Raw genomic sequence first — 13,504 nt, forward strand, 5'->3', positions numbered from 1 at the left:
CCAATTCTTATACTTTTAGTTATTTTAATTTTAATGCCCAGGACCTCCACAATAGTATTAAATAGGTTAGAACAGTATGCAAATTTTGTTTTTGATTCCAGAGGCAAAGTTTTAATATTTCACTCTAAGTATTGTAATTTTTGCAAGTACTTTTGTCATATTAAGAAAATTCACTTGTGTTCAGTTTGCTAAGATTTTGATTACAAATGAATATTGTATCATATTAAATATTATTTAGTTATTAATGATTTTTTCTCCTGTATACTGCTAATGTGTTGAATAACATCTCAAATAGGCTATGCTATATTATCTTTTAAAATTATCACTGGATTCAGTTTGTTAATATTTTGCTCCAGATTTTTGCATCATGATATTGGCTTATAATTTTTGTTTCTTGTAAAATCCTTGCCAGATGTTGATATCAAGACTATGTTGATGTCATAAAACTAGACAGCAAGTATATATGACTTTTCTATTTTCTTGAAATGTTTGGTTTTATTTATTTATTAAGAGTTTGTAGAATTTATCAGTAAGGCCACTTTGGCTGTGAGTTTCTTTGTGAGGAGATTCTTATTTAATAGTTATATTCTTTAAAATATCTAGAAAAATTCAAGTTTTCTATTTCTTCTTGTGTTCGTTTGGTAATTTGTACTTTTATAGTTATTTGTTCCTTTCATCTAAATTTTCAAGTTTATCAGCATGAAATTTTTCATAGTATAATCTTTTATTCTGTGGGATCTGTGATGAGGTCTCCTTTTTCATTCCTGATATTATTTATTCCTGCCTTCTCTCTTTTTGTACTTGACTAATGTTTTGCCAAGTTTATTAGATTGTTTGTTCCAATTACTTATTTTGGGTTAACTTGCTCTTCTTTTTTCACTCTTTGAGATAGATCCTTAGCTCATAGATTGTCAACTATTTTTTCTAAAAAACTATATGCATTTATAGCAATAAATTTCTTTCCATTTATTTTCATCTACACCTTTTTATCTACCACCCAAAAAATCCTTAAGATGGTCAACTGAAAAAAAAGAGCTTATTAAAGTAGCTGATTACTGGGGAAAAGAGAAAAATAGTTTACGCAACCACAATGATCAATAAAACTGAATTTTATTTAAAAAATCCTAAACATATCGGCTACAGAAATATTATTACATATATACAAGTAACATGATAGTGCAAATATTACATACCTTGGAACAATCTTATCAAGTAACAAGTAGGACTTGTATGAAAGAAAAAAATCTTTAGAGGCCTGAGAATAACACAAAGGATTCAGTTATCAAATTAGACTTATGAGAATCAGAGATTTTACCCAGTATAAAATTTCACTAAAAATTTAAAGGTACAGGTAATTGGGAAACACAGAAACATAGAGAAGTCTAAGATTACCAACATAGCTCCAGAAAAGATGTGAATCATGTCCACAACCTCCTATACTCCCACTTGCCTTGGCAACTTGCACATTTATTAATCTCTCATAAAATGATTTTGAATTTTATATGACTGAAAATTTTAGATAATACATATTGAATTGTTGCTAGTTTTAGTATATAAATATAATGATGAGGATTATTTTCTACCATTTCCCAAAGACAATAGGACACAACTTAATCAATCAGTTAATTAATTAATATATATGACCATCTATTTCCTCCTGTTGCTTTTGGTGGTTTGGTATCCCCTGCTGGGCTTCAAATATCTTATATATCATTGGGGACTATTCTGAATCCTTTGGCTGACTTGAGATTTTTCAATGTAAAGGCAGGAATTCCAGGAATCTCTTGCCTTGGGCAAATATGATGAACTTGAGCCAAAAGAATACTGGGTCCATGGGGACTCACTTTCTAAATTTCCCTCACAAAGTTTGCCATATCTACCTCCACCTTGCCCTCCAGTCCACAGACCTCTCTCCTCTAGAAGATAAGAACTCTATTCCATTTGCATTTGAGAATCAGAGCTGGGTGGAGGAAAGCAGCCAATTGTTTATATCTGAATCTTAACCATTGCTGAGTTTTACTGTACTTACTATTTATAGACGTAACTAGGAATAGAGTTTTAAATAGTGTCTTAGGTCTCTATAGATAGAATGGCTGAGCTTCTGTAAAAGTGGTAGAAGGGTAAATGGATTTTGGCTCTTAATTTTATCTTTGTAAGTTATGCTAAAGTATCTTTTTTCTGTATATATCAGATAAGTAAGGTTTGCTATTAAGTTTTAATATTCTGTGAAATTTAGATTGCAAAAAACTCTTTCCAGCTCTACTGGAAAGTGGATATGAGTGGTTAGACAAATTATATAAACTCTTTAAGCTGCAATTTCTTCATCTTATTAAATTGGGGATCATATTGTTTATTTCACTTAGTTAATGTTAATGAGATATATGTATATAATGTTTAATAGAGTAGCCAGCACTTTTAAAAGGACGCAGGTATATGTTAGATGTTAATGTGATGATTGTTATTGTTATTCCATATAATGTTTATCTTATATTTAACTTAAAAAAAATCTTTTCATGTATAAAATTAAAGGTGACTAAGCTATGATCATTTGGATTTTTATCATCTCCTCCACTATTTTTTTTCTTAAAGATGGACAACATTTGTTAGATTGCTTTTCCTTAGGTTTTTAGTGACCTCTTAATAGGAAAGCTCTGAGCTGGAAGGATAAATGGGAAATGGTCATTCATTCACACATCTCTTAGGGACTTAGTTGTGTAACATACTATAGCACAAGAATGAAATATGATGGCTGCTTCCAAGATGTTCATAATTTACCGGTTGTAAGCAAAAGTTAAAAAAAAGTACTTTTATCATTGGTGCAAAAAAAAAAAAAAAAAAAAAACACTGAAAAACAACTGTAAGAGTGTAAAAGAAGGGTGACCATTGACTTGAAATATTTCCCTAAATATATGCATCTAATTTATTATAGAAGATGTTTCAATCACTTGAGACTGTTATATAATACCTATAATCAAATTCTGTACATAGAAAATATTTTATATATGTGTTTAATTGCATTATTAATGACTGGAAAAAAAACAAGCATTGAGAAGGAATATATTATTAAAATGCCAAATTACTTCAGAACAGTGCATTTCTACTCTTGAAAGTAAAGAGTCATGTCAGTAATTTTTATACAAAATACAACACCATAAAATATTATGCTTCCTTGTTTAGAAAACCTGCTGAAGGCACAGCAGAAAGTAAACCCCAACAACCTGATGATTCTCACAACATATCTGTCCATGTTAAAAAAGCACGTGGTGGCCGTACTTTATATGGACCAAAAAAATCTGAAGAGAAGTTAGTAGAATTCATGGCTATCTTAAAAAAATTGTAAGTATTTTAAATATATTGCTTCTTGTAGTTGAATAATTCTTTTGAATAGATTTTTTAAAAAGTTAGTTGTTTGCAGCTAAGTGTACTTTATTTACAAACTAGCACTAATGATTGATTCAGAAGAGCTGGAAATACTGGAGACTGATTCTAGATCAGTGCAATTTTCATCAATTCAGACTTCATGGCATAGAATGGATATGTTGGTACTATATCCAATTGTGGCACATCATTTTAATTTTAAGTTGCAAGCAAAATATTATTTTATGTTATTTAATGATTATGCTAAACCAAAATTATGTTTAAGATTTCAGTAACTTATGGTTAGGCAGTCCTTCACAAATTTAAACTGTCTTCCCCAACAAAGAGCCTTTAAATAAGCTTACCTCATATTCTCTTTAACTTTCTGGAGTGCTTTGTGCTGTGACTGGGGTACAACTGCCTGAAGAAGATGAAGTTGGAGAAAAGGGGGATTAAATCTGGGTGGAGGCTGGTTATTAAAGATGGTATTGGATTTGTGAATACAGCTAAAGTTGAAAGGAAACCATGGAACAGTGTTGGATACTGGAATTGAGATTGACAATAGAAACAAAGCCAGAAGTAAAAGTATCATACTAGAATTGAGGCTAAAAACCAGTAGCATGGATGAGAAATGAAAAATCTGGTATTTATGTTTAGAGAAATACACTAAGAATTCTATGCCATAAGTACTTTTCTTCAATTGTAATTGCAAGTTTGAGAAAATATGGTCAGAGCTTCCAGGAAATTTGAGAATGGTCAGATTTCTGATGCTTTTACTTATAAGAATGACAAAAAATAAACACAGCAAAGATTAGTTACTTTATAGGAAAGCATGTGTGAGGGAATTGTAGAGAGGGACATCATAACCACCTGCCATACAGGGGTACCGTTAAACTGGTAAGCTGTAAAAAATAGGAAATTTAACTAGAATGTGTTCAGTGAATGTGTTAAAAATATACTTGATAGAAAAATCACTAAAGCACTGAAAGTTATTGGAGCTATAGGATGCTAAGGCCATTTTCATTCTTAATGAAATGTCAGCCATAATGTTGAATAAAAATGTACTGGATTAAACATTTTAAGTGTCTAGAAACCCATGAATCACTCATTGCTGATTTCAGATTGTGCTGGGCTGCAGAATTTTCAATGGATTTTCAATCCTTATCTTTCTGAAAATTAAAAGGTAGCAGTTTCTGGATAACAAAAAGTTCTTATCTTAGATACAGGAGGAGCTCAAGTGGCTATGGTTCTCCAGCAAGGTGTCAAAATACTAGGAAGTAAATCTACATTCAAGTCAGGATGGAAACAAGAAATGGATGAGAGCCAAGCACCATGTGAGCAATGGACTGAAGTGAAAAGGGGTCATGATAGAAGGTTATCTAAACACAAGGGAGAATAAACAAAGAAGCTACTGCTACATCCTAATGTGGACCTCGGTGGAGTCCATATAACAACCAGTCTCCAAATACTGTAGACAATAGGTGCTGGGACAGTGGTAATCTCCAGAACCCACTCTTCACTCACATGTGACACAATGGGTGGGTGGGTAGGCAGAGGAGATCCTGAAGTACTGCAATCTCCCACTTTCAGTGGCTCAGAATTGTCCAAATGTGACTCTTCAGAATGAGGGTCTTGACTGCTGCCAATGAGTGGGGCTGTGACACCCACTGAGTTAAATAGCAGAGTAAATGAGGAGGAAACTCACTTTTATGAGATGTTTAATATTCGCACAAAGCCTTAAAATCTACACATAAAATTTCTGATTGAATCCTCACATCAATGCTTTGAAGTGGATATGATAAACTAGTAAGTAAAAGAGCAATGAATGTGCTAAATCCACAATCTATGACTGTTCTACAGACATGATTTTTATCTTCTTGTCTCCTTGGTATATGAGTGAATTTTTTTCTATTACTGTGTAACAAATTACATAAATATAGTGGCTTGAAACAACATACATTTATTATCTCTCTGCACAAAGTTTAACTGCTCATGTCTCAGAAGGCTTCAATCAAGGTATCTGTCAGACTACACTCTTTTCCAGAGCATGAGGTCCTCTTCCAAAATCACATGTGTTGTTTGCAGAATTTAATTCCTTTTGGTTCTAGGACTGAGGTCTTTACTTTCTTCCTGGCTCTAGTTGAGGGCTCCTCTTAGCTCCTAGAGGTTACGCAGGTCCTTGCCATATCATTCTCTCTCAGACCTTCTCACAACACAGAAGCTTAAATCTTCAAAACCAGCAATGGAGAGTCTCTCTCTCTCTATGTCTGTGTCTCTGTCTCTCTCTCTCTCATTCTGCTAAGATGATGTCTTATATAACCTAATTAAAGGCATTCATATTCCATCACTTTTGCCATAGTCTATTGGTTAGAAACAAATCATTGCTTTTGCCTCCACCCCCCTAAAATGCAGGGAGAGGTGATTGAGGGTCCCCTTGGGGTATGTTAGCCATATTTGGTAACATTGTGACTGTTAATCACATTTGTAATGGGTCTGTATGCTTTATGTATTCACACAAAAGTAGTTCAACTAAAATCTGTTTAATTGATGGATAAGTTGTCTTGTCTATAAGCCCTCTGTTTATCTTTAAATGAACCATGATCAGGTCCACAGACTACTTGAGTGATGTCATTTATACATGTAAAAAAGTAACTACCTTATACTCTCTAAAATTCTTCACTTTGTCATCCTACTTGAAAAATATTTTAAAATTTTTTTTAATTAATAAATTTATTTGGCTGCACTGGGTCTTAGCTGTGGCACAAGGAATCTTTAGTTGCGGCATGCAAACTCTTAGTAGCAGCATGTGGGATCTAGTTTTCTGACCAGGTATCGAACCTGGGCCCCCTGCATTGGGACCGTGGAGTATTAGCCACTGAATCACCAGGGAAGTCCCCCTATTTGAAATTTTAACAAATTAATTTTGAGTAACAGTAGCCTCTTTTTAAAGAAATGCAAATATGCTTGACAAGATTAAGAATATTGATTATTGATAACTTGGTGTATTTTGGCTTAATCATATCGATTACTTCTTAACTTATACTTCAGTTCAGCAACTCTGAGTAAACAGTGCTAGATGGGAGGAAGGATAAATGATGTTGAAACATTAAAATTGTTGCAAAGGGCACGTATGGGGGATGTCACCAGAGAGGAAGGGTTTGAGTAACTACAGTACACTGTAATAGGGAAGTGTGTGTGGAGAACAGACAATGGGAGGGAGAGATGAGAGAGAGAAAAAAGAGAATTGAGAAACTTTCTGTTAAATTTTGTATTTTGAGGTATATAAGATTGAATATAAGCTTATCATATGTGTTAGTTAAATTTTGGATTGTAAATGACAGAAACCGATTCTGGCTAATTAAAACAAACAACCAAAAAAAGGGAGGAGGTAGAGGGGGAACCTGTGGAAGAATATTGGACAGCTCCCAAAATGGAGAAGAAGTATTCGATGCTGGATATGATATGCACCTCTGGGTATCTCTTTTTTATTTTTAAACTTTTAATTTTATATTGGAGTATAGTCAATTAACAATGTTTTGATAGATCCAGGTGTACAGAAAAGGGATTCAGCCATAAATATACATGTATTCTTCCTCACCCAAACTCCCTTCCCATCCAGCCTGCCACATAACATTGAGCAGAGTTCCCTGTGCTCTATAGTAGGTCCTTGTTGTTTATCCATTTTAAAAATAGCAGTGTGTACATGTCAATCCCAAATTCCCTGACTATCCCTTACCCCCATCCTTCCCCCCGGTAATCATAATTTTGTTCTCTAAGTCTGTGAGTCTGTTTCTGTTTTGTAAATAAGTTCATCTGTATCACTTCTTTTTAGATTCCACATATAAGGCATATCATACAATATCTCTCTTTCTCTGTCTGACTTACTTCACTCAGTATGACAATCTCTAGGTCCATCTATGTTGCTGCAAATGGCATTATTTCATTCTTTTCAAAGGTTGAGTAATATTCCATTGCATATATGTACCACATCTTCTTTATCCATTCCTCTGTCGAAGGATATTGAGGTTGCTTCCATGTCTTGGCTATCATAAACAGTGCTGCAATGATCACTGGGGTGCATGTATCCTTTCGAACCATGTTTTTCTCCAAATATATGCCCAGGAGTGGGATTACAGCATCATATGGTAGCTCTATTTTTAGTTTTTTAAGAAACCTCCATATCCTTCTCCATAGTGGCTGTACCAATTTACGTTCCCACCAACAATGTAGGAGAGTTTTCTTCTCTCCACACCCTCTCCAGCATTGGTAAAACATTGGACTCAATCAGATACTACTATTTTTGATTGGGGGTTATTAGGCTCACACTTTAGTTTCAGGGATAGGGAGTCAGATTGTTGTAGTTTGTTTTCAATACTCACCTCTTGAATAAATGCTGATGCGGGCTGTACATTATAATTTACAATTTTATTGAAGTTATATTCAATTGGTAAGAGATAGCATTTCAAAAGAGAAAGTATTTCAGAAAGAGGGGAAATGGATCATGAATAAACAATATTAAAAGCAATGAATTAATATATGGCTTGGAATTTTAATTTATAAATAATTTTGATTTTATTTTTCATTTATTAATGAATTCAATATATACTTTTAAATTCCCACATGTTTCTGAAAATACTCTTGGTATTGGGACTGCAGTGGTGAACAGGCAATATTTTTGCCCTTATGGGGAGCTTATGTTCTAATGTAAGAGAGATAACAAACACATATATATTATGTTAGTGATAAGTATTAGAAACAAAAACTAGTGCTGAATAGGTGTATAGGGCATGATGGAAATGATTAGAGAAGTCAGATAATTTAATGAAATGAGAGAGATAGTGAATCAAATATCTTGGAGAAGTGAATTCCAGGCAGAGGAAACACAAGTACAAGAGCTCAGGATGGCAATGTGCTTTGCAAATTGAAAAAAAAATTAGCAAGAGAGGCCAGTGTTGTGAAAGTGCCTGAACGAGGGGAAGAGTTGGTGGAAATGAGGCTTCAGAGGTAGCTGAACAAGATCACTACTTAGGGTTTGTAGGTTGTGGTAGATTTTTAATCTTGGTGTGATAGGCAAAATGGGAATGATGTGTTTTGATTTACATGGTAATGGGTCATGTGTGGAGAGTCCACTCTGGGTGCCAGGAGGAGATTTGGGATGACCTGTCAGAAGACTATATGAAATTGGTCTAGGCAAGAAATGACTGTGGCCTGAATTCTGTTTTAGGGAGTTCAATTTGACATGTAGAATTTGACTTGCTTTTTTAAAAAGACATGAGCTAGTTGATAATGGATGGCGCTGGAGCGTAAGGCCCATACCTGGTTATCACAAGACAACTCTCAGAATGGGAGAAAATATTTGCAAATGAAGCAACTGACAAAGGATTAATCTCCAAAATATACTAGCAGCTCATGCAGCTCAATATCCAAAAAACAAACAACACAATCAAAAAATCGGCAGAAGATCTAAGTAGACATTTCTCCAAAGAAGATATACAGATTGCCAACAAACACATGAAAGAATGCTCAACATCACTAATCATTAGAGAAATGCAAATCAAAACTACAATGAGGTATCACCTCATACCAGTCAGAATGGCCATCATCAAAAAATTGACAAACAATAAATGCTGGAGAGGGTGTGGAGGCAAGGGAACCCTCTTGCACTGTTGGTGGGAATGTAAATTGATACAGCCACTATGGAGAATGGTATGGAGGTTCCTTAAAAAACTACAAATAGAACTACCATATGACCCAGCAATCCCACTACTGGGCATGTACCCTGAGAAAACCATAATTCAAAAAGATACATGTACCACAATGTTCATTGCAGCACTATTTACAATAGCCAGAACACGGAAGCAACCTAAGTGTCCAGTGACAGATGAATGGATGAAGAAGATGTGGCACATATACACAATGAAATATTACTCAGCCATAAAAAGAAACAAAATTGAGTTATTTGTAGTGAGGTGGAGGGATCTAGAGTCTGTCATACAGAGTGAAGAAAGTCAGAAAGAGAAAAACAAATACTGGATGCTAACATACATATATGGAATCTAAAAAATAAGTGGTTCTGGTGAACCTAGGGGCAGGGTAGAAATAAAGACACAGACATAGAGAATGGACTTGAGGGCACGGGAAGGGGGAAGGGTAAGCTGGGATGAAGTGAGAGTGTAGAATTGACATATACACACTACCAAATATAAAATAGATAGCTAGTGGGAAGCAACCGCATAGCACAGGGAGATCAGCTCGGTGCTTTGTGACCACCTAGAGGGGTGCGATAGGGAGGGTGGGAGGCAGATGTAAGAGGGAGGGGATATGGGGATATATGTATATGTATAGCTGATTCATTTTGTTATACAGCAGAAATTAACACAACATTGTAAAGCATTATACTCCAATAAAGATGTTAAAAAAAAAAAGCTGAACAGTTTTCAATTGATGTTCCTGGAAGTACATTACATTACTTGCTCAACTTGACCCCCAACAAGGAGAATGCTGGGCAATTCATCTAGTGCTCTCACATGTTCATATTTGATTACATTGCCTATAACATCACCAGCTTTAAAAATACAATTATGGATTTCTTTGGTAAAAATAATTGGTTTCTTTATAAATGGCTAATTTCTGGGAAAAAAAGTGATGTGCATATGTATTTGTGGGGGCTGTAGAAAGGGTAGGAGAAGAGACAAATTTATAAATGAGAGTTGAAAAGCAGTGTAAGATCTTCTGAGAAAACTTGGCCCAAATGTTTTTTCTCCTACTTTCTCCAGTTAAAGATGTTTCCTTTGAGGGAATGAGGCATCTGAAGATCTTTATGTTTCAGTGGAGCAATGATGCAAAGCCACTTCTCAGGAATGACTCAGAGGAATTGCGCCCTAAAAGGACATGAGGATTTTTGCTTTTTAGATTCAAGCTTTTTAAAATCCAAAGGCAATATGGTTCTTACAGTGCTGTTTTCTAGTGAAATGGTGTATAAGATGAGGAATTGTCATCTCAAACTATGTTTTAGGGCTACATGCTACTGAGAGAAAAACACTTTGTGGGTTATTAATTCTGTTAAAAATACAGAATCAGGTTAAAAACTAAGTGAAGTTGGAAAGGCCCTCTCCTCTAGAAAAGAAAGTCTTTATTTGAAGCTAAAAGAGAAAGTAAGACAATAACAAATTGTGTAAATGCTAAAAGTAATTTAGATTTCTGACAGAAACAGTGATCATTTATAAGAATGGAAGCTAAAAAAAGAGAGCTATCTGTGTTAAGGAGATGAGTTAGCCAAGGACAGAGATTAAAAACTCCTTGACCGTAGATTTACAGTATAGAAGAGCAAGGCACTGAATCTTGGCCCACCAATGACAGAGTTAAAGTTACATTCGGGATGCACATATTGCAAAATGCCTGGACTTTGGAGTCAGGAAGAAATGTGTTCTGAACTGGACTCCTCTAGTTATTAGTTGTATGACCTTGGGCAAATTTCTACCTCTTGATACATAATTCACTAATCTATAAAATGGGCACAATTATTAACCTCAGAGGACCATTGTTGTTGTGAAGCCTAAATGAAGTTAAAAATGTAAAGCCCCACAAATATTACTTGGTCCATCATAGGCCCTTTGTACAAGTCAATCTTCCCTTTCCCAAAGAATCTTCCATATCATGATAGAATTTTTTTATAAAAGTAGCCAGTGATATTTTTGTACTGGAGTTTCAGAAGTTACTAATTGGTCACAAATTAACTAGTGTTTAAGAAAATTATATCTTGTATCTTTCTTCTATTGTTTGGAAATAAGCAAATGCCATCAATTACATAGTTCTTGTAAAAAATTTTGTTTTCACTGTATAGTTACGTCTTAGTCCATTTGGGTTGCTATAAAACAATACAACAGACTGGGTGGCTTAAATAACAGAAATGTATTTCTCACAGTCAGTTCTGGAGGCTGGGAAGTCTAAGATCAAGGCACCTGCAGATTCCTTGTGTGGTGAAGGCCCACTTCCTGGGTCATAGGTGGCCCTCTTCTTGCTTTGTCCTCACATGGAAGAAGTGGTGAGAGCTCTCAGGGTCTCTTCTTACACTCAGTGTCCAATGTGTGAAACGGGGGTTCCCTGAACCAACAAGCAGTTCAACTCAATTTTGATGCTACCTACTCAGAGATAGCAACAGATTTCACAGCTTTTGGGTTCAGTCCTACAACTACTGTCTTTTCTCCATCCCATCCTCCCCTTTCAGACACCAGTTGAAAGCCTGTGCTTCTGACTGACCTACTACAGATTAGAGGTTCCCACAACCCCCTTCTTGGACTTCAGATACCAGTCACAAGTCCAGATTGTTACCTGTACTTCTGACAAACTGACTATAAATCACAGGTTCCCATGGTCCCTTCTTTGGGTTCAATTAATTTGCTAGAGCAGCTCATAGAACTCAGAGAAACAATTTGCTTACTAGTTCACTAGTTGATTATAAAAGGATATAACTCAGGAACAGCCAGATGGAAGACATCCATAGGACAAGATATGTGGGAAGGGATGTGGAGCTTCCATGCCCTCTTGGAGCACTCCATTCTCCCCAAATCTTCACATGTTTATCAACCTGGAAGCTCTCCAAACTCTGTCCTCTTGGCTTTTTATGGAGGCTTCATTACATACTCAAGAGTGATTAAATCATTGGCTATTGGTGATTGATTCAACCTCCAGGCCCTCTTCCTCCCTGGAGGTTGGGGTGGGGTGGAGAGGTGAGGTGCTGGGGGTTGGGGGTGGAGGGTAGGACTGAAAGTTACAACCCTCTAATCATATGGTTGGTTCTCCTGGCAACCAGCCCCCTTTCTCAGGTGAAGTCCAAAAGTCACTTTATTAACCTATCAAGAGACACTTTTGTCACGGTCAACACTTAGAAAACTCCAAGGGTTTTGGGGGTTGTGAGCCAGAAACTACAAACAAAGACCAAACATATATGAGAAATAGCTTTTGGTCATCTGAATGACCAAATCTATATTTCTTATAAATCACAATATTGAAACCACTAATCCCATTCATGAGGGCTCTACCTTCATGACCTAATCATTTCCCAAATGTTCCACCTCCTAATACCACAAAACATTGGAGCTTGAGATTTTAACATAAATTTTGGGAGGACATAAATATTCAGTCCATAAGATATATGTTATTTCAACATAGATGTGAATGTTAAAGCTGAGACTTATTGCCTTGGGTGACTATTCATTTGTGCATTTCAAGTTAGAATCCTTTTTTTCATAGAAATATTTTCTAGGTATTTGGTATAAGTTCTTTCTTACTATATTAGATTTGTAAGTGTAATAGAAAGCACACATCATGCATTGAGAGATCAGAATGAATAACTCCAATGGGAGTTTTTATCGTGTGATGTATTACAGATTTAATGACAAAATAGAGTATGATGCTTTTAAATTATTTCTTATGACAATTGCTGACATTATGACAAGATGCAAATTTTTGTTAAAAATTTAATGTCTGGACATATAAAGAACATTACTTGCTTTCCTAATGTAATTATTTAACAGTCTATTAAAGTCATCTTGAAAGTTAGTTCTAACTTTATCAAGTAAGGTGTCTTAGTTACATATGTATGAAACTGTGGATTATACATTTGGACAGAATGCTTTTATACCCAAGGAGCTGTTATCTCATAGTATGAAGAACCATTTTGGAGAGACTTAAAAAATAAGTCCAGGCTTAAGTAATACCTTATTAGGAAATCTTGGAAAGATTGATTGTTTCTAACAGAGTGTGGGTCTGCATAGTAACTCTTGTTTGTCACCTCCTGGGTCTAACTGCAGAGAGGTAATAAACAATTTGGTAGTCTTTAAAAGCCTGAAATATATTTCCTTATGTGTCGTTCCTCTCATCCATTAAACATTTATTCTTACAAAATAATGGTTTAGTTAGTTCCCTTAATATTCAAGGATGACATGATAGGCTTCTACATGTCTTGGTCTGGCTAAAGAGATAGTGGTCAGTAGTCTGTGGTGTGTTTACAACATCTATGTGTGGCTCTCAATGGATTTGTGACTATACCTCCTATCTCATGGTCTGCATGGAATTTAGTTTCAAAATGAGCCACTACATTGGGTTTGTTGCACAGCAAATTATACCATCAGGATATGGTTCAATA

The 13,504-nt window shown here is 35.3% G+C and overlaps 1 protein-coding gene across 1 annotated transcript in view; it reads left to right on the plus strand.

Annotated features, from left to right (window-relative positions):
* Nucleotides 1–13,504, plus strand: part of CNBD1 (cyclic nucleotide binding domain containing 1) — a 403,237-nt gene that overhangs the window by 63,128 nt on the left and 326,605 nt on the right. The window contains 1 exon segment of the mRNA XM_068525485.1: nucleotides 3,178–3,336. Coding sequence (XP_068381586.1) covers nucleotides 3,178–3,336 — 159 coding nt within the window.

Source organism: Eschrichtius robustus, chromosome 17, assembly GCF_028021215.1.
Source record: "Eschrichtius robustus isolate mEscRob2 chromosome 17, mEscRob2.pri, whole genome shotgun sequence".
NCBI classification, from domain to species: Eukaryota; Metazoa; Chordata; class Mammalia; order Artiodactyla; family Eschrichtiidae; genus Eschrichtius; species Eschrichtius robustus.